The sequence below is a fragment of the Hylobates moloch genome, unplaced genomic scaffold (assembly GCF_009828535.3).
Source record: "Hylobates moloch isolate HMO894 unplaced genomic scaffold, HMol_V3 SCAFFOLD_7, whole genome shotgun sequence".
NCBI classification, from domain to species: domain Eukaryota; kingdom Metazoa; phylum Chordata; class Mammalia; order Primates; family Hylobatidae; genus Hylobates; species Hylobates moloch.
The window spans coordinates 134,423,107-134,443,404 of record NW_026652282.1 but is presented as its reverse complement, the minus strand read 5'-3'; the positions used below and the strand labels follow the sequence as shown (position 1 = coordinate 134,443,404).

The 20,298-nt window shown below is 53.6% G+C and overlaps 2 protein-coding genes across 9 annotated transcripts in view; one reads left to right on the top strand and one right to left on the bottom strand.

The window, feature by feature from the left end:
* Positions 1-2,978, top strand: part of ATP2B3 (ATPase plasma membrane Ca2+ transporting 3) — a 65,611-nt gene extending 62,633 nt beyond the window's left edge. For 3 of the 7 annotated variants that reach the window (XM_032757928.2, XM_032757930.2, XM_032757926.2), the window contains one exon: positions 170-2,978. In XM_032757928.2, the coding sequence (XP_032613819.1) occupies positions 170-490 (321 nt within the window). In that variant the 3' untranslated portion in view covers positions 491-2,978. The remainder of the gene's footprint in view (positions 1-169) is intronic. The other 4 variants (XR_009214332.1, XR_009214331.1, XM_032757931.2 and 1 more) reach the window with 2 other exon arrangements.
* Positions 2,979-8,248: 5,270 nt separating this feature from the next.
* Positions 8,249-19,547, bottom strand: CCNQ (cyclin Q). Of its 2 annotated transcripts, none has more exons than XM_032757919.2 (5): positions 19,302-19,547; positions 16,338-16,521; positions 14,881-15,013; positions 12,841-13,068; positions 8,249-8,779 (listed from the first exon to the last, which is right to left on the bottom strand). In XM_032757919.2, exons 1-5 carry the CDS (start codon positions 19,411-19,413, stop codon positions 8,690-8,692), a joined length of 747 nt encoding a protein of 248 aa, XP_032613810.1. In that variant the 5' UTR covers positions 19,414-19,547; the 3' UTR covers positions 8,249-8,689. The 2 variants fall into 2 exon arrangements, with proteins under 2 accessions (XP_032613810.1, XP_032613811.1); XM_032757920.2 differs by having other exon boundaries at positions 8,249-8,719.
* Between the last annotated feature and the right edge of the window lie 751 nt (positions 19,548-20,298).

Genomic DNA, 20,298 nt, shown 5'->3' with positions numbered 1-20,298 from the left:
CCATGACCCCCAGCCATTGATGTGGGTGGAACTTACCAGCAGCAGCCGGCCACTGACTGTCTCCTTCCTTCCTTCCTACCTTCCTTCCTTCCACGTTTCTTTTCCTTTCCCTTCCTTTCCTCCCTCCCTGCTCCCACCTCGGGCCCTGTCTCTCCACCTCCCACTCCAGATCCGGGTGGTGAAAGCGTTCCGTAGCTCGCTGTATGAAGGCCTGGAGAAACCAGAATCCAAGACCTCCATTCACAACTTCATGGCCACGCCCGAGTTTCTGATCAATGACTACACCCACAACATCCCGCTCATCGACGACACGGACGTGGACGAGAACGAGGAGCGCCTCCGGGCCCCCCCGCCCCCGCCCCCCCACCAGAACAACAACGCCATAGACAGCGGCATCTACCTGACCACGCATGTCACCAAGTCAGCTACCTCTTCAGTGTTTTCCTCCAGTCCCGGGAGCCCGCTCCACAGCGTGGAGACGTCCCTCTAACAAGAACTTGTCTCAGCACACGCGCACACGCACACGCGGACTCCCACGAAGTCACACGCGCACACGCACACTCGGACTCACACGAAGTCACACGCACACATGCACGCACACACACATATGGGGACCTGCACACCTGCAAAACGAGGGAACAACTAAGGTGGCTGAAGACCTTTCTGGCAGGGCATTTGCAAGGACCCAAATCCATTCAACAAGGGTGCAGCCTGTCACAGGGACTCCTCATCCAGACCCAGGAAGACGAGGACAGGGAGGAGGAAAAGGAGGAAAAGGAGGACAAGAAGGGGGAGAAGAAGGTGTTTCATCCAAAGGAGGAAGGAGAAGAAGTAGAAAGTGCGAAGAGCTGAGTTCCCCACCTTTTTTTCTATTGATGCTTCTTTTTTAACAAACTACAGTTTTACCGTGTGTTTGCCGTTTGGGCTGTGTGGTGGGCAGGGGGCTGGTTTGGGTTTACGGGGAGCTTTTGTTGCACCCATGCAGGGGCAATCAGATCAGCATATTCATGCAAAAAAAAAAAAGTTGAGTGCTCTGCAGGGCTGTGAAGGGTGCCACCTGAGGGAGCCGCCTGCAAGCAGCCCTGCAGCCACAAAGCAATCCGCCCCCTGCAAAAACTAGGCACATCTGCAGTGTGCATGTGTGTGCGTGCATGCACATATATATATGTGTGTGGATCTGTACACACGCACATATATATGGCCAGATGCATATTTCAATAAGGAACTATTTACTGGCATGATACTTGCATTCCTCTTATCAGGCATTTTCATTTGGAAATTTCATTATTGAATGTAGCAAGGTTTGTTTTTTTTGTTGTTGTTTTTTGTTTTTTGTTTTTTTTTTCAGGGAACTAGACTGCAAGAATATCTTTCTGGTCAATCCATTTTTGTCTCTCATCACCCCGCCCCCACCCTTCGCTCCTGCCCTCTGCCCGGCCCTATCGAGATTCCCAAGAAGGCTGAGAGGGGATGCTCCAGGTCTGGAGCAGGTATAATTGCAGCATTTGCACTGAGACCCCTGCCAGAGAGGAGAAAACCCTTTCAATGGAAATTTTAATCTAAAAGGAAAAAAACAAAATATTGATGAGAAGAAGTCCTCCAGCTACTGAAAGGGGAGTTTCGTTTTCAGCTTTCTTTGGTTTCTACTCCAATTCCACATCCTTCATCCTGACCACGCCCCCAGCTTCAAGAGCACGAAGCACTCTTGGAGTTGTGGGTCCTGCCCAGACTCCAGAGAGCAGCCTCAGCTGAGCACAGGTCCGAGGGGGCGGGGGCGGGGCCAAGAGCTCAAAAGAAGCCAATGGAGGGAGAGGGAGCATCAGAAGCCCGGAGGAGCTGGCGGTGGGAGAATGACGGCAGGGACGCAGCCACAGTTCAGACCCTGTCCCCTCAGCACCTGGATGGACTCCCACTGTTTGCTTTGGCAAATGCTGAGGAGTTCTCAGTAGATCACCTCGATGTCTGCTGTGACACCAGAGGCGCCACCACCAAAGCACCCTTCCCACCCTAGTCTTTGTGTCCAGAGGCCAAGCTTAAGCCATGAAGGCATGGATTTGTGGCTCAGCACCAGGTCCTGAGGGGAGCCTATCCTGGCAGTGTGGGCACCTGGTGGCCAAGCCTCAGTTTCCCCCAAATGAGCAAAGGGGATGAAGAGGGGCTCGACTTTTGCCACCCTCCTGAGGAAGCCCCTAGGTCCACACAGTGATGCCATGGGGGACCCTTGCCTTCCACACTTGCAGGTGTTAACGTTTTGCAGGGAGGTGTTTGGGCCTGGGGCTCAGCCGCTGGGAGACAGTTGGGACCTGAGGGACAGAAGATCGGAATGGAAGCCACCAACATGCACTGGCACCCTCAGAAGGCTTGTCTCACCTCCACCGGCATCCAAACAAAACCAAACAGGAGCAGGCGTCATCCCCACTATTCCCATGAATGCCATCTCACCCCTGAGCAGGAGCAGTCAAATCTCGGGCAAAAGAATTTCGGTTAGAAAAGAAAATCCCACTTTAAAATGCCAGCTGCAGATAACTCAAAGCCATCCCTTTTTTCTAAAGGGCACATTGAGAATGTCACCCATTTGTAAACTGTTCCCTGATGTCCTTGTTTAAACGATAGTAAGAAAAAGGGCAACTCCATTTGTTGAGGGTCTTTGTGTTCTTCAACGAGAAATCAAATTTGAGACGTTGAAATTGGAGCTGCGTGCTGCTGCGCTCACCGGCTTCTTCTCACTCTCTGTCGTAGACACACCGATAGGACCAATGGCCAATAGATATTAAAAGCAAACCCTCACTGCTGCTGTATAAAGTTGCCTAATGTAAATGTTGATTGTTTAGTCCCTAGGTCACCTTTGTGCTGTGGTGTGGAGTTCAGAAACAGGGTACCATGACCTGGAATCTTTTGCTCTTGTTTTTGCAGTCTTCAGGCTGGGGGCCCTGTCTCATTGGGAAGCCCCTCTTTATAAAGCATTATATTACCTGGAATGGCTTGGTCAACTGTGTTCAGTTCATAAATGTTTTACATTTTTATCTGCCTGTTATAAAGATGAACAAAAAAACTTAATGAGAAAGATCACAGATACATAATAATTTAAAGTCTGTAGTTTAATTTCCTAACTTAAAGAATAGACCAAAATTTCTGTGTATAAAAAAAAATGAAAGGCTCCTTACACCTTGGTCTGGGTAACGTGTGTGATTTATTATTTGGTGAATTATTGTGCAGAACAAAACAAAGATGCCTTCCGGCCGCTTTAACAGAGCTGGAGAAGCCCCGGGCAGGAGGGGGTTTCCCCTGGGTGTGCAGCAGCCTGGCCGGATGTGTATGCAGAAGAGGAACTTATGCTGGGATGTTAGGCCCCCAGTGGGAGGGGCACCAGCTGCTGCAGGAGCCGCGGCTGTCTTGACTTGAAAGGGCCTGTAGTACATGGCGCGGTGGCTCAGTCCTGTAATCCCAGCGCTTTGGGAAGCCGAGGCGGGAGGATCCCTTGGGCCCAGGAATTTGAGGCTCCCTGACACACATGCACACTCCTCACTTCTTTTATTGTAGTAAAACACAGATCACATAAAATGTACCACGTTCACCATTTTTAAGTGTGCAGTCCGGGGCAGAAGCACATTCACGGTGCTGTGCAGCCATCACCACCATCCAGCCACAGAACTTGTTCGTCTTCCCAAACTGAAGCTCTGGCCCTGTTCAACCCCAACTCCCCCCCCCCCCCAGCCCCCGGCACCCAATCTTCTACTTCCTGTCTCTATGGATTTGACCACTCTAGGCCCCTCATAGAAGTGGAATCCTACAGTATTTGCCCTTCTGTGACTAGCATGATGTCCTCAAGGATCATCCATGTGGAAGCATGTGTCAGAATTTCCTTTTGAAGGTGAACCATACTCCATTGTCTGGATATGCCACATTTGGCTTGTGCAATCAGCCATCCACGGGCATTTAGGTGGCTTCCGCATTTCAGCTACTGTGGATCATGCTGCAGTGAACATGGGTGTGCAAACCGCCCTTCCAGACCTTGCCTTCCATTCCTTTGGGCCTACACCCAGCAGTGGAAATACTGGATCCTATGGGAACTGTGGGTTGACCCTTTTGAGAAACCGCCATTTTCCGTTCTCATCAGCAGTGCAGGAGGGTTCCGATCATAGATGCCTTTTTGCTAATCCAAAGCCACAGGAAGAAACCCAACATTTCACTCATTCCCTTAATCCACATGCTGCATCCCTGAACACCTGTGCCTGTGCACGCCCATGCTCCATGGTCCCACCCCTGCTTGAGCCCAGAAGAGCCAGGAAGGCAATCCTGTGGCCAAGACTTGCCAATGACCACCCTGGCGATGGCGCTAAGACCACACTCTCCTCACTTCATTGGATTTCTCTCTCCCTTTTCGACTTGGCAGCACCAGAACATGCATTTTCCAGGAAGGCTGCCAAGAGAAGAGAAAAATGGCTTCAAAGTCATTCAAAGCATCAGAGTCCATGCTTCTAAAACTGGCAAAAAGACCAATCAGGCCAGGCGCAGTGGATCACACCTGTAATCCCAGCACTTTGGGAGGCCGAGGCGGTGGATCACTTGAGGTCAGGAGTTCGAGACCAGCCTGGCCAAAACGATGAAACCCTCTCTCTACTAAAAATAAAAAAATTAGCCAGGCATGGTGGTGCACGTCTGTAATCCCAGCAACTTGGGAGGCTGAGGCAGGAGAATCGCTTGAACCCAGGAGGCAGAGGTTGCAGTGAGCCGAGATCGCGCCACCGCACTCCAGCCTGAGTGACAGAGTAAGATTCTGTCAAGAAAGAAAGAAAGAGAAAGAAAAAGAGAGAGACAAGAAAGAAAGAAAGAAAGAAAGAAAGAAAGAAAGAAAGAAAGAAAGAAAGAAAGAAAGAAAGAAAGAAAGAAAAGAAAAGAAAGAGCAAAGAGAAGAGAAGAGAAAAGACATATCGAAAACAGCAGGCAGAAGAATCGCAGCATGCCCTTGCTGCACTGGTGTCCAAGTGCATCCTGAACCGTAAGGATGAGAAAGTCCACATTGAGCCAAAGTCCATACCAAGACAGCTGGCCCTTCATGGAGAGACATCATGCTACCCCAAAAGAATCGCAAATTTGTGTCTGTGAATTCCTTGTCCACAAGCTTCTGCTTCAAACATGACACAGGTTCCACGGGGGAAAATCGGTACTCAGTGAAACAGCTGAGTCCTGGGAGTAAAGGCTTGCGCAGGGGTCTGGGGGAGGCCCAGGCCCGTGTGTGAGTGGCCCATGGCTGCTCACAACAGAAACTTCTCTCACAGTTCTGAAGGCCAGAAGTCCAAAATCAAGGCATGGGCAGGCCATGCTCCCTCTGAAGGCTGCAGGGGAGAATCTGCTCCAGGACCTCCTCTTAGCTTTGGGCATTGCCAGCCGTCCTCGGAATTCCTTGGCTTGTAGATGCTTCACTCCAAGCTCTGCCTCTGTTGTCGTGTGGTTTTTCTCCCGTGTCTGTGTCTCCCTGTGCGTGTGTCTGTCTGTGTCTCTCCTCTTTTTTTCTTATGCCTGAATCAAGAAGCTTTATTCTCACCCACAGCACAGTTCAACGCACGTGGGAGGCTCTGTTAGGCTCCAGAAGAAATATAGGCACGGAGGCTGTTTCCGGCTTGCAATTCTGTCACCTCAGAGTCCTTTCTTTCTGGAAGTTCAGATGAGAAAATAGATGGTGCTTACCCCTTTGCTCTTCAGTGCTTACAGTGACATCTATAATGTCCCCTGGACTTCCAGAGACGAACATGAAGCACATGATCCTATCTAGAATTGGTGGGCACTACTTTTCCCCATCACAATGATTGCCTGTTATTTCAAGCAACTACTATGTTCTTTATTGGTTTTACATTTTAACATGCCGGGCCAGGCATGGTGGCTCACGCCTGTAATCCCAGCACTTTAGGAAGCCAACGTTAGAGGATCGCTTGAGTCCAGGAGTTTGAGACCAGCCTGGGCAACATAGCGAGGCCTCATCTCTACCAAAAATAAAAATAAAATTAAAAAATTTGCCAGGCACGGTGGTACACACCTGTAGTCTCAGCTACTCAGGAGGCTGAGGTGGGAGGATCGAATGAGCCCAGGAGGCCAAGGCTGTGGTGAGCCATGATTGCAAAAGAAATAAAAGAAAAGAGAAAACAGAAAAGAAAAGAAGAGGGGAGCGGAGGGAGGGAGGGAAGGAGAAAGGAAGAAAGGGAGGGAGGCAGGGAGGGAGGGAGGGAAGGAAGGAAGAAGGAAGGAAGGAAGGAAGGAAGGAAGGAAGGAAGGAAGGAAGGAAGGAAGGAAGGAAGGAAGGAAGGAGAAAAAAAAGAGAAAAGAGAAGAGAAAAGAAAAGAAAAAGGGGTGGATCAATTAGCCCAAGATACACAGGTGATAGAACCAGCCTTCACAGCCAAGTGGTCTAACTCCAGAACCCACTCTTTGTTTGTTGGAATGTTAAAATGTATTTGAATGCTAAAATGTGTCTTGTCTTTTCTGTCTGTGTCTTGTCTTCTCTTTTGTCTTGTCCTGTCTTGTCTCGAACTGCTGAGCTCAAGCCATCCTCCTGCCTCGGCCTCCCAAAGTGCTGGGAATACAGGCATAAGCCACTGTGCCTGGCCTAATTTTTTTTTTAATAGACAAGAGGTCTTCATATGTTGCCCAAGCTGGTCTTGAACTCTTGGGCTCAAATGATCCTTCCACTTCCGCTTCCCAAAGCGCTGGGATGACAGGCCTGAGCCACCATCCCCTGCCTATTTTTAAAATGTTTGAGGAATATCCATACTGTTTTCCATAGTGGCTATACTATATCCCACCAGTAGTGTGTGAATGTTCCCTTTTCTCCACATCCTCACCAAAGCTTGTTTTCTTTTGATAGTAGCCATTCTAATTGAAGTGAGGTGACATCCTCAGTGTGGTTTTCATTTGCATTTCCCTGATTCCTGACGTTGAGCAATTTTTTCATATACCTGTTGGCCATTTGTATGTCTTCTCTGGAGAAATGTCTGTTTAGGTCTATTGCCCATTTTTAAATTAGGTTGTTATTCTGTTGTCTAAATTCCTTATATATACTGGATATTAACCCCTTGTCAGACGTAGAGTTTGTGAATATTTTCTTTTTAAAAAAAAAAAAAAAAAAGATAGAGTCCCTGTCTGTCACCCAGGCTGGAGTGTGGTGGCGTGATCTCGGCTCACTGCAACCTCCGCCTCCCAGATTCAAGCGATTCTCCTGCCCCAGCCTCCCAAGTAGCTGAGATTACAGGCACCCACCACCACGTCCGGCTAATTTTTGTATTTTTAGTAAAGATGGGGTTTTGCCACGTTGGCCAGGCTGGTCTACAAACTCCTGACCTCAGGTGATCCACCCGCTTCGGCCTCCCAAAGTGCTGGGATTATAGGTGTGAGCCACCACACCTGGCCATCAGGGCCATTTTTACCATATTAATTCTTCTGAGCCCTGGCCACCTTCTCTTCCCCTGAGCACTTTTCACTACCATGCTACACATTCTCATTCTGTTTCCCATCTCTCCCTCCACATAAGCAAGGAGTTTCACCTGGTTGCCAGAGCGTAGGCAAGGACTGGGCACACAGTAGCTGCTCAGTAAATGTGGTTCTTTGACCGATTAGTCTTAAAAAGCTTACAGCAGGTAAAGCAGGAGCCCACATTTAGGAGAAGTTAATCATCAAAACCCACAGGGGAGTTCTACAAAATGAAGGGCAGGTCAGCCGGGGCAAGCCTGCCCACCAGGGAAGCCCGTGACATCTGCTCAGATACTTCATCCTGAGGACACTGAACACAGTCAGAATAAAGCCAAGCAAGACTCTGCCCTGACCTGCATCGCCCCTGCCCCCACACCTGCAGGAGCCGGAACCCACCCTCCTGTGTAAACCTACCAGTCCCCTGGCCCTACGCACGTGCTGAACGTACGTCTAGCCTGAAAGGGGACCCAGAGAGCGCCTCCTGGACTGCTCTATTTCTTACCCACTGGCTTTTGAGCAAGGAGTCAGAGGGGTGCTGGGGACCACAGCTCTGAGTTTCTCCAGCCTCCCCATGCAGACTGGCTACCTTGACATTTAGAGACGCACTACTTTTAGTTACATTCGATCAGGTCTCGCTTTCCTGAATGCAAGTGACCCTCCCTAAGCCCAGGCCTGCCTGATGGCGGGGACACACTCTACCTGCGAGCACTCCGAGGGAACCGGGCTCTCAGGGCCCCTCACACCCCCATGTGCAGCATGCGCTGCAGAGCAAAGCTGAGGGTCCCTATTGACTTGCACCACCTTTTTATTACACAAAACTGATTTCAGCCACGTTGCACATACATTCTCACTATAAATCTGGCTTTTAAAAAATCCCTAGGGATTCAGTCTCATCGATTTCATGATTTCCCTTTCATTGATGTCATGCCGCTATCGTAGTCAGAGTCCTCTCAAAGGACAAAAGCAGATGTGGCTGCCTTGGGTCAGCTGCACACAGTGCACTCCTGGCCTGCCCGCTGGAGGCGCGGCTCCCATCATCACCTGCACCGCGACTGCTAGGGACTGTCAAAGTGGCAGCAAGCCATCGCCTTCTCCAGCCCTTCTCCAGCAGCACAACCAGTCCTCTCAGCTGGTCCTCTGGGGACCAGCCGTCATGGCGACGTGGTGGCAATGTCCCCAGGCAGCCGACCATCCTGGGCTTCTCTTTGGGCAGGCCTGGGCCAGGACCTTAGGGGATCTCTGTGTCCATGGTATAAATCTGAATGAGATCAGACACAATATTATCAATGATTGGCTTGGTAAGGTCGTCACTAAACACCTAGAAAGAAGAAGGAAAACAGGTTCCAGTTAGACTCCGTCTGTGTTAAACAAGGCACCTGCCACTAAGCAGAGCATCACATTTCACGGGCAGGGGAGGGGCACAGGGACTTGGCTATGCAGGAAGACGGTAGCTCTCCTGCAAAGCCAGTTGAGTTCCAGCCTGCTGAGGCCAATCAAACACTTTACAAGGCCGAGAACATTCCAGATGGAACAGGCCTTGGTGATCTTCTGACCCAGAGAGGAGGGGACCTGTCCAAGGTCACGCAGAGAATTGGTAACACAGCTGGCTCCAGAGCACAGGCTCCTGCCTCCTGCCCAGGACTCCCTCAGGTCCAGGGTCTCTGGGGACACTGGCAAGAGGAGAGGGTGGCAGTCCCTGTGCAGCCACAGGCAGGCTAAGTACCCGGACCCCACGCCTACCCTAACCCAGCCCCTGGGGAGCATGTGGACCCACTCCACAGTCCGGACCACCACGTGCAGGAGCACTCGCAAGACGGCAGAGGACACCCAGGGGGCCCGTGGCAGGAGGGTTGCAGCCCAGGGCCATGCCACAGGCTGAGGTCCACACCCTGCACCTTCCAAAGGCAGGTCTGGCCTCTGCCCAGCTCCTGGAGGATAACCTCTAGGCCCCTGGAAAATGCTGCCCCGTGTGGGCGTCTTGGTTGACTGGACTGCCGGGCGGGCTGTGCTAACCACATCATTTATGGTGAGGGCCTTGGGCCACAGAGTCCCAGCTCGATCTCTGGTGGCTGCAGCCCAAGTGACCAGGGTTGGCCACACAGGCGCTCCATGCCCATGCGGCCCACCCCCCGCGGAAACCCTGGCCACCACGGCTGGGGTGAGCTTCCCGGTTGTGACTCCGTGCACGCTGTCCCACACTGTTGCCGAAAGAAACAGGTGCTGTCTGCACAGCTCCCCCGGGCGAGGAGCCGCTGAAGCTCACGCCTGGTCTCTCCTGGAGCCCGCCCTGTGCGCCCTGAGCCTTCGCTCACCATAACCTGTGTCCTTTCCTTGTAATAAACCGGAACTGGGAGTGTGACAGCTTTTCTGAGTCCTGAGCACTCCCAGCACAGCACTGAGCCCCAGGGTGCACTTCGGGATCCCCAGTGATAAGGGAAATGGTAAGTAAAGCAGCAAGACCTTGGTCAGATGCTGCGTCTGTAGCCACCCTGGGCCAGAGCTTGCTGCCTGGGGAACCAATGTACCAATAAGATGAAGGCCTTGGGCCAAGTCAAGAACTGGACCTACGCCCACCCCTGCTGAATGCTCCCAAAGAACCCCAGGTTCCTCTGTGGCCTACAACCTCAGGTAGGAGATGGTGACCCGGACACCCTCCAAGTCCTGACTCAGGAAGCACAGCTGTCTTACCCTGGGCTCCGGGTGAAAAACAAATACTTCAGAAATGCACACTTACTTGCTGGGGTCCGTGACCTGTGTGCTCCTGGAGACCCCAAGCTCAGAAGCAATCATTAAAAAACATTCAGGGGCTGGGCATGGTGGCTCACGCTTGTAATCCCAGCACTTTGGGAGGCCGAGGCGGGTGGATCACTAGAGGTCACGAGTTCAAGATCAGCCTGGCCAACATGGTGAAACCCCGTCTCTACTAAAAATACAAAAATTAGCCAGGTGTGGTGGCAGGCACCTGTAATTCCAGTTACTCGGGAGACTGAGGCAGGAGAATCACTTGAACCAAGGAGGTGGAGGCTGTAGTGAGCTGAGATCGCGCCACTGTACTCCAGCCTGGGCAACAGAGTGAGACTCTGTCTCTATAAAAAAGAAATAAAAAAATAAAAAATAAAAAAAGCAGGGCCAAAACACGGAAGCAGCCTGCGTCCATCGATGGATGAGTATGTTAATATCATATGGTCCATGCAGGCCATGAAATATGATTCAGCCATCAAAAGAAAGGACATTCTGAGACGGGGACTCCAACATTGTGCTCAGTGAAAGGAGCCAGTCACAGAAAGGCCCGCACTGTAGGATTCCACTCCTGTGAGGGGCCTCAAAGGAGAGCCGTGAACTCTGTAGAGAGGACAGTGGAAGGGTGGGTGCCAGGGGCTGGGGGGTGGGGAGCTGGGGTTGGACGGGGCCAGAGCTTCAGTTTGGGAAGATGAACAAGTTCTGCGGCTGGAGGGTGGTGATGGCTGCACAGCACCGTGAATGTGCTTCTGCCCCTGGGCCGCACACTTCAACATGGTGAACGTGGTACAATTTAGGTGATGTCTATGTCACCACAATTCAATATAACAGAGTCCAGAACAGGTGGCAACCCTGGGGCACCTGACAGCAGAAGAGACACAGACCCAAGTCCTAGGAGGAGACACTGCTGGCCACTGGGGACTTTGCCTTTTTGAGGGCGGTCCATCTGCTTATAAGACAAAAAGCAGCAGTGGCTGGAAAGAGGCAGGTTCTCCTTCTGCTCAGCAAGAAGGGGATGGAGGGCACTCGGTGTGGCTCTGGACGTGGAAGTTTCAGCAGCACTGTGTGATGACCTGCATCTTTCTGACCCCGCCACCGTCCCTGCATCTGGCAAGTCAGAGTGCAGGCAGGCTTCTCCAGGGAAGCACATCAAGCTGCCATGCTGAGCCCGTGGCAGATAAGTGACAGGAGTCGCTGTAAGAAGTGGCGGCTGAGAGCACACAAGGAAGAAAGGATTTCAAAAGCCAGGCCGTGAGCTCTGCAGCACCCGGGTGGGTGAGGCCTCCCAGGATCTCACTCATCATGGGGGATCAGGCCCTCGCACCCCGCCAGCCCACAGGAGGCACCTGGATTCCGGAAGCTTCTGGTGTACAGCCCCGAGCTGGGAGGCAAAGGTCAGGTCAAGTTTAGCAGAGCCTTTAAGAAGAGCTGGCTGAACATAAGCTCACCGCCCCACAAAGGGTAACTTCTTCCCAGTCTGAACGATGACTGCGTGAGTCTGGGCCGCCAGCAAACAACTTGCTGGTAGAGCTGCTTTCCTGGCTGTGCAGGGTCACCTGGGCTCGCACTCCTCTGGGAGGGGCTAAGCATGGGACACAGGTGGTACTGGCACACCAGGTGAGGTTTACGAGCAAGCACAGAAGACAGAGCAGAAAGGAAGAGAGATGCAGCATAGCCAGGCAGCCCAGGGCCAGGGCCACACCCACCAGATGTCCCCAGAGGGTGTCTGCCCCCACCAGAGTCCAACCCTGAGCACGAGGCAGCCACGTTATGTGAAACTCCCTGAGCAGCCCGAGCGTGGAGCAATACTGTCTGTCCACACAGATGGCCCTGCACCACCTGCACACTGCCTCGGGGACAGGGTGCTTCCAGCTTGAGACTGGGAACACGGGTGCATGGGTTCAAAGACATGAGCACCCGCTATGGTGCCAGGGAGGCGCAGGAGATCGGGGAAGACGAGATGCCCAGCCTCGGGCACTCACACCTGACTGGGGATACGAGATTAGACAATAAACACGCAAAAATCAGCAACTGCTGTGGTCTTCCACAAGGCACACGGGCCAGGGAAGAGAGGCAGGGGTACCTCTATGCAGAACAGCCCCGGCCACCTGGAAAGCTGTCCTATGTGCAGGCCTACAGAGTTCTACCATCTACCCCTCCATGATCTACCTATTAATACCTATCAATCACCCGCCACCCTGCCCATCAGCTCTCTCACCTATCCACCTAGGTGTGTCAACTAGCCAGCTAGCTGTCACCTACCTAGCCATCCAGCCCTCTCCGTAAAGCACCCCAGATGTTTCTGATGGGAAGCCAGGTTTAGTAACCTGTGACCACAGTCAAGTTCCCAATCAATTCAGTAAAGGCGGTTCTCCACTGGGGCAACCCTCCTCCCGGAACACCGGCGACGTCTCGGTGGAGGCCAGCACTCCTGTTTGACATCCGGGACCCCTAAGTGGCAACTGTGCCGAGGGGGAGAGCCTGTCCCAGGCCATCGAAACAGGGTACTTTCGAGCTTCCATGTTCCCCAGCAGCCCGTATCTTTCTTCATGGATAATTAATAGCATTTGGTGAGCACTACAATACAGAGACTTCCAGAGGGAAAGGGGGCACGTCCAGTGTGCCAAGCAGCCACCTCACCTGCCACCACGGCTTCTCAGCCTCGACCTCGGCGGGCACCTCAACTCCGTAGACCTGCAGGGCCAGGTAGAGCACCGCCACGGCGATGTGCTGGGCCTGGAAGCGGAGGCACAGCCCCCCGTGGTAGCTGTCCCGCAGCAGGGCCCAGGCAGTGACGGCAACGGGGGTCCGCTGCCAGCTGTGGCGGTTCAGCCAGTTCTTCAGGGAAACCAGATAGTGGAGCAGGTACTGCAAAGACATGTGTGTCAGCCTTTAGGCCCACTAGCTGCTCTCCTCATGCTGACATAATCATATCAGCACCTGCTCCAACCCTCCAGCGGCTTCCATGTCCCTTAGGAAGAAGCCCCAAGGCCTTCTGCTGGCCCCATCTCCTGCCCCTCCCACCCCACCTTCCAGCAAAACCCATCTAGGGCCTTCGCACTTGCTGAGGCCTCTGCCTGAAACCAGCTCACCGTATGCACCTGCCCACTCTCACCCTCCAGACCCAGCTCTAGGGAAACCTACGAGGGCCACCCCCACCGCAGTCCCTCTCCACCACAGGGCCCGCTCTGGCCACCATGAAATGCCTCAGGGCCTGGTGCTCCGGAGAGCACCCTCTTCATGGGCAGAACAGAGGGTGCTGCTCCCCATGCATCTGGCCTGGTGCCAAGGGCACATGCTGTCCTCGGCCACAACATCCAAATGACCTCGCAGCCCAGCTGCCAGCTCCTGCTCTCAGAACACTGACATTATGCCAGAACCTCACACAATAAGACAGATGCTGCGAGCTCTCTGGACAGTCTGGAACACACATGCGTATGACCCCAGCACACCATGCAGGAGGGATACATAGGTTACTTTCCACCCCAGCCCTGACTGGAAGGAGGGGAAGGGGCTGGCAGGCTCCCAGCCACACCAAGCTATCAGTTCCCCATCCGGGCACAGATCACACACCCCTCAAGGTCTGAGCGCTGCTTTCCTAAGCCTCGTCGCCTTGACAACTCCACCCTGCAGCCACCAGGGTATCTCCCACCTTCCCCCAGGATGCTCACCAAGCATTCTGCCCACTAAGACTCTACTGCGCAGAAATCCCAGACCAGGGCTTTCCAGGTACTGAGGTGGGAGTGTGGAAAGCTGGAGGCAAGATTATGAAGGCGACACGAAGGGCCCGTGTGGGTGGAACTGTCTCTCACCTTGGCTGTGGTGGTAGCTCCGTGAACAGAGTCGTGATAAAATGGAACAGAAAAAAACACACACAGGAATACAAGTGGAAGTGAGGATGCCAGTGGACTGTGTTGGTGTTGACATCCTGGCTGTGTTCCCCCTGGGGGAGACTGGGCCAAGGGTACATGTCACAACTGCGTGGGAATCTACAATGATCTCAGTAAGAGTTCTGATGAAAAGGAATGAAACTCCTAGCCCAGAGCCCCAAACCACAACTCCTCCATCTCTGTCTCCGGCCAGCCTTCTGAGCTGCCCGTGCATGGGGCTGCGGTGCCCAGAGCATCGTGCGCCTGTCGCCTAAGCGTTGCACTTTTCCCTTTTGCTGCTGTTTGAAATGGTGCTTCTGTTGAGACTCACACGTTCCTAGAAATTAAAAGCGTGCTGCTTGACTCGAGCAATTTGGCTTTCCCCATGGCTTCCTAAGCACAGCTGAGCTGGGGACGTGCTCCGAGGCATCACAGCATCTCCTGGGGACGGGGACTCTGGCCGGTCACGAAACCAGTCTGCTTCCCCGAGGCCCAGCATGCACACCATCTATATGGGTCACAGGAGCTGCCACAGCTTCAGCGGGCGGCACGGACCCCACCCACAGGTGAGCAGGCAGAAAGGCAGAAGCTGAAATGAGAAATGGCTGAGAAAACCCACAGGACTGGGACAGGAGAGGCCGGGCGGCCAACCCAGCCACAAACACAGAGCCGGAAGACCCAGTTCCCAGCCGCAGCCCTGCTGTCCTTCTGTGCTGTGCTCTCGAGTATGAGATGGGATGCGCTTTTGGGATAAAGAACAGAGACCATGGCTTGAGCCTCTCCAAACAGGCACCAATTCCCCAGCACGTACCTTGTGTGGATGCTGGAAGGAGACCTGGAAGCGCAGAACTCTCAGCATGAGAAGCTCACACTGCACGATGCTGTCCCGGAGCTCCCAGAAGCGGGAGTCCAGTTCCAGGGGCTCCCCGCCTGGGTTAAAGCACCTGCACGGAGAAACGGCGACGCTGCAGCAGCCAGGGCAGTCTCCCCCGAGCACTGGACGCCTCACATTGCTTAAGTCACACAATGTCCATCTGCAAACTACATCATCCATCTGCAGATTAATGTAGGGCCATTTTATTTGTGTTTTTATACAAAAATTCTTCATCTCCACATCTAGTGTACAGAATGAAAACAGTAACCAACAGAGGAAAGAAGCCAGCTCCTAGTTTTAGCCAGATGGGCTGTCCGCTATCATTCAGCAAAATGTCAAGTGCAAACCCTGGCTGTTGGCGATGGCTCCAGAGGAACCGGAAGCTTGAGCATGCCAAGTCAGTTGTGCTTCCGGTTATACTCAGCCCGGCATTAGGGAGTCTTCATCACCTGAGGTGGCAATGCCCAGGGCTCTCACTCTGGGCCCAAAGAACGTATTTTTTTATCTTATTTTTGTTTTTTATTTTTTGAGACAGGGTCTTGCTCTGTCTTTCAGGCTGTAGTACAGTGGTGCAGTCACAGCTCACTGCAGCCTTGACCTCCTGGGCTCAAGCGATCCTCCTGCCTCAGCTACCCGAGCAGCTGGAACCACAGGCAAGCGCCACCACGCCCGACTAATTTTTGTATTTTTGGTAGAGACGAGGTTTCACCATGTTGACCAGGCTGGCCTTGAACTCCTGGGCTCAAGCGATCCACCAGCCTCGGCCTCCCAAAGTGCTGGGATCACAGGCGTGAGCCACCACGTCCAGCCATCCAAGGAACATATTTAAGCCTCTCATGGGAATGATGTACTCCAAAAAGTGAACATTTCTCAGTTTTATATTTCCCCGACTGTCTTTCCCTTGCCTTGGCGAAGACCCTGCATCCTGCCCCAGCAGGAACACACCTGCTTGGGCCGGCTGAGCCACGCCCACACCACACCCACAGCAGGGCGGGGCTCCTAAGCAACCGGGACCCACCACCTGGCTGGGTCTGCACCCTCCCGCTGCAGGCAAGCTCTTCTGCATGCAGCCATCCCTGTCTAAGACTTCAACAGAATCTTCTTTGACGTGCCCCTCCAAGCTCCCTCTGCTGAAGCCCCACCTCTGCCCTCCATCCAGTTTTCCACGCTCCCCATAATCTGGCCCAGCTTTTCTCTCATAGACCCCACTGGCCTCTGACACCAGGCTCCTTCTCACATTTGCTGCTACTGTTTCTGGCCCTGGTTCAAGGCCACCCAGGTACTTCCTTCCAAGCTCCATTGCTGGCACCTTGTGGGCAGGGCCCCACAGGAGCCTTCCCTGCCCTTCCCCCCCCCACCAGGTGGAGATGAGGAACCCATCCAAATGCCATTACCTGTTGGACACATTGATGATGTCACGAGTCCGCAGGTGCTGCTCTTCCACTTTGCCAGCCAAGTAAATTGAAGACATGGCAATCAGGTAAGGGTCATAGGCGTCCAGGTTGGTCTCGCAAAAGAACTTATGGTAAATGGTGCAAGCAGTGGCAATGGGAATGGACCGCATCCCTAGCTTGACACCTGCAGAGAGAAAGCAGGCAAGAGAGGACTTCAATCCAGCACTGGCTCACTGCTCCAGTGAGGGGAGCCATTGGAATGGGCCCTAGCAGGTACAACCCTACTTGGACAAGGCTAAGAACTTCCAGCAGAGCCAGTGGCTCCCACTGGGTCTCTCACTGGGCTCTCAGACTCTAGTGGGTGACCCAAGCCCTGGGGATGGTGTTCAAATGCAGACTTCCCCTTCTGTAGGTCTGCGGCTCTGAGATTCTCCACTTCTGACAAGCCCCAGGTCATGCCCATGTCAGGGGTCAGTAGACCACGCTCTGGGAAACAAGGGTTCCGAGTACTGCTCAGTTAGCAACTGGCATAGCAGCTTCTGTAAAACCCTGGAAAAGGACTATATGCTCTTGTGTGTCTGGGTTCACCTTAGCAAACAGCTAGCTAGAAGTCGCCCACCCCACAGCTACAACGACAGAAAAGAAACGGCCTCATGGGTGCCACAAGTCCTGAAGTCACAGTGAAAGATTACAGTGAGCACTGGTTTCCTAGTCCACAGGTTAGAAGAGGTGAGCAAAGCAAGCAGTGTGACTGCCAAGAGTAACCACTTGCACTGCAGAGAAAAGGCAATGTTTATGACCACGGCCAGGCACCAGGGAAGGACACCAGCACATTGAAAAGTGGGCTGGGCATGCTGGTTTATGCCTGTAATCCCAGCACTTTGGGAGGCTGAGGCAGGAGGATTGCTTGGGCCCAGGAATTCGAGACCAGCCTAGGCAACAGAGTGAGACCCTGTCTCTACAAAAAAGAGAAAGAAAAAAAATTTTTAAGGTGAACAAGACTCAAAACACCAGAGCAGGACTCAGTGGATTCACTTAGGGGTTAAAGCCCATCCCCAGCCCATCCCTGAATGGCTCCTGAGAAAATCACTGCCCTGGTGCACAGAATCAAAACAAAATCACAACAACCAGGGTTCACAAGAGAAGGTTAAATGACATCCACTAGGCCAAAACAGGAAGGTGAAGAACAACAGACAATCAACCATGAAATGACGGTCAGCGTCCTCTGCCTAAGAAGGTAGATCAGTTCCCTAGGGCTACTGCAACCAATCACCACAAATTCAGCCACTTAAACAACACACATTTATACTCTTCTGATCCTGGAGGTCAGAAGTCCACAACTAGCCTAGAAGGCTAAGATCAACGTCTAAGCAGGGCTGGCTCCTTCTGGAGGCTCCATGGGAGAATCTGTTTCCTTGCCTTTTCTAGCTTCTAGAGAAGGGCTGCATTCCTTGGTTGCTGGCCCCTTCCTCCATCTTCAAAGCTTCTAACTCTGCTTCTGTCCTCACGTGGCCTTCTCTGACGGTGACTCTTCCTGCCTTTCCCTTATAAGGATGGGTGTGGTTACACCCAGATAATCTAGGATGATCTCCCATCTTAAGGTCTCTAATCACATCTTCAAAGTCTCTTTTGCTATATAAGATGACATTCACAGGTTCCAGGGATTAGGACAGGGACATCTTTGGGAAATCAATATTTAGCCTCCTACAAAGGACAAAGGTTTGTGCAATACATTTTATAAAGAAGTCCCTCAGAAGGTCTAAACTTGTTATATAGAGACAATTCCTACCTGGGACCCCTCATTCCAGGAGATGCCAGATAAGGTGCTGTTACTGACATGACCTTCCAAGCCTTGTTTTACAGAGCAAACCCCAATTTACACGGACCCTCCGAGCAGACGGTAGCAGATGAGGTGTCACTGCCATCCTTCCCTAGTAATAACTTTGCAACTCTTCTTGCAAATTACAGTAAATTTACATATCACTGGGATGAACAGTCCTGCAGCAGTCCTCAGACTCTCTGCCCACCTTGAGTAGAAAGCACATCTGCCCAATCCTTCTCCCTCAAGCAGCAAAGGTAGGAAATAACTACCCGCCAACTAACAGTATCTCCTATCAAGATACTGTTGATGGGCCGGACGAGGTAGTTCACGCCTGTCATCCCAGCACTTTGGGAGGCCGAGACAAGTGGATCACCTGAGGTCAGGAGTTCAAGACCAGCCTGGCCAACATGGTGAAACCCTGTCTCTACTAAAAATACAAACATTAGCCGGGAGCGGTGGCACACACCTGTAATTCCAGCTACTCGGGAGGCTGAGGAAGGATAATTGCTTTAGACCGGGAGACGGAGGTTGCAGTGAGCCGAGATCACGCCACTGCACTCCAGCCTGGCCAACAGAGCAAGACTCCGTCTCAAAAAAAAAAAAAAAAAAAAAATACTGTTGATGGCTGGATGGAAACGTTTCTACAGAGATCTTGACTTAATCACCTCGCCTGGGAAGCGCGGAGCCCAACACTATTGTGGCTGAGCTGGCAGGGTTCGGAACAGGAGCTGCACGCAGCCTAGGTCCTCGGAGTGACAGGAACCCCCGGACAGCGTTCTCCAAAAGGCTCCGCGCGACTAAGCGCCATAAAGTCTACCGGAGTGCAGGGCCGCGGGTGCCGGCAGAAGGAGTGGCGCACTGCGCAGAGCTGCGGGCGCCCGGGCCGGTCCCCGCCTCGCTGGAGGCCCGACCCGGCCACGTCCTCTCCTAGGGCCTGCACACCGGTCCACGCCATGGGGATACCTCGCGGCTCACTGCTCAGCACACCGGACGCGGCGCAAAGGCGGAGGTCCTCAGCCCCGAGCCGGGCTTCCCGGCCTCTGCTACGGTGAGCACTCCGGAAGGCCGGCCTGGCCAGCCGCGCCCGCTCCGCGAAGCGGGCCGCGGCGCCGCCTGTCCCGGCCTCCCCCGGCCGCGGTTACCTGCCTCCATGATGAACCTCGCCACTCGGAAGTGCACCCTGGCTTCGGGCGCCGGCTGCCCCTCGAGGCACCGCGCTGCAGGCCCCCCTCCGCCGCCCTCCGGAGCTTCCATGAGGCCCCGCGGCACCGGCGGAAGGAGAGGCGGCCCCGGCGCGCAGAGGCGGGCAGAACTGGAGGTGCTCGCGGCGGGCGCGGCCGCTCCACCCGGCTGCGTCCCGGCCCGGCCGCCGCTCCTCCGCCCCGCCCCGCAGGGCCCGCACCCAAGAGTGAGCGCGCGCCTGCGCCACAGAGGCTGCCTGGCCGCGCGCGCAGGCGCAGGCGCAGGCGCAAGCGCAGAGGCCGACACCACCGGGCGGCTAGCGCGTGTCCACCGGCCCCTAGACGCCTCGAGCCCCGCCCCTGGGAGACGCAGGCTTCTCCCCGCGGAGCTGCTCGGAGACCCGCGGGAGGGCACCTCCGGTCACCCGAGCCGCAAATCCCCGCCGTCCGAAGAACGTGTCGCCCCGGGCTGGCTGCCCAGCGTGGCTTAGGCCAGGTACAGCCGGCAGCGCCCGCCAAGCCCTGGGCTAGGGACGCCTGCGGGAGTTCACGGGGAGGCGCTGGTGTCTGAGGTCTGAGAAGACAGCGGCCACCGGAAAAGGTGCTAGTGTTTGCAGACCCCGATCCATCGACACCCCAAGGAAATGCTGTGCACAAAATTCCAACAGGGCCTTTTCGAATAGACGCATGAACGGTGTTTGTGTCTGGATCGTCCAGCCTCCCGCAATCGATTGGGAATCTAGCTTCTGCTTGCCTTTCCAGCGCGACGCACAGTAGGAGCCTAATAAACGTTTGTTGAATGAATGCTGAATATCGAACTCATGTATTTACCATCTCATTTTTCATTCGTGTCTTCCACAAGCAGGAAATGATGCATCAGGCTTTAGGGACATAGAACCCCAAAGGGACTCCCAAGCTAGTGACAGTCACTTGAGTCATTCTGATACATTCAGATCAT

Excerpts from the sequence above, each read along its gene's own strand:
- CCNQ (XM_032757919.2), bottom strand. The coding sequence starts at position 19,413 with ATGGAAGCTCCGGAGGGCGGCGGAGGGGGGCCTGCAGCGCGGTGCCTC. Across the intron at positions 15,014-16,337 it reads ATCATCAATGTGTCCAACAG|GTGCTTTAACCCAGGCGGGG; the intron begins GTAATGGCATTT and ends TTCTCCGTGCAG. Across the intron at positions 13,069-14,880 it reads CCTTCCAGCATCCACACAAG|TACCTGCTCCACTATCTGGT; the intron begins GTACGTGCTGGG and ends ATGTCTTTGCAG.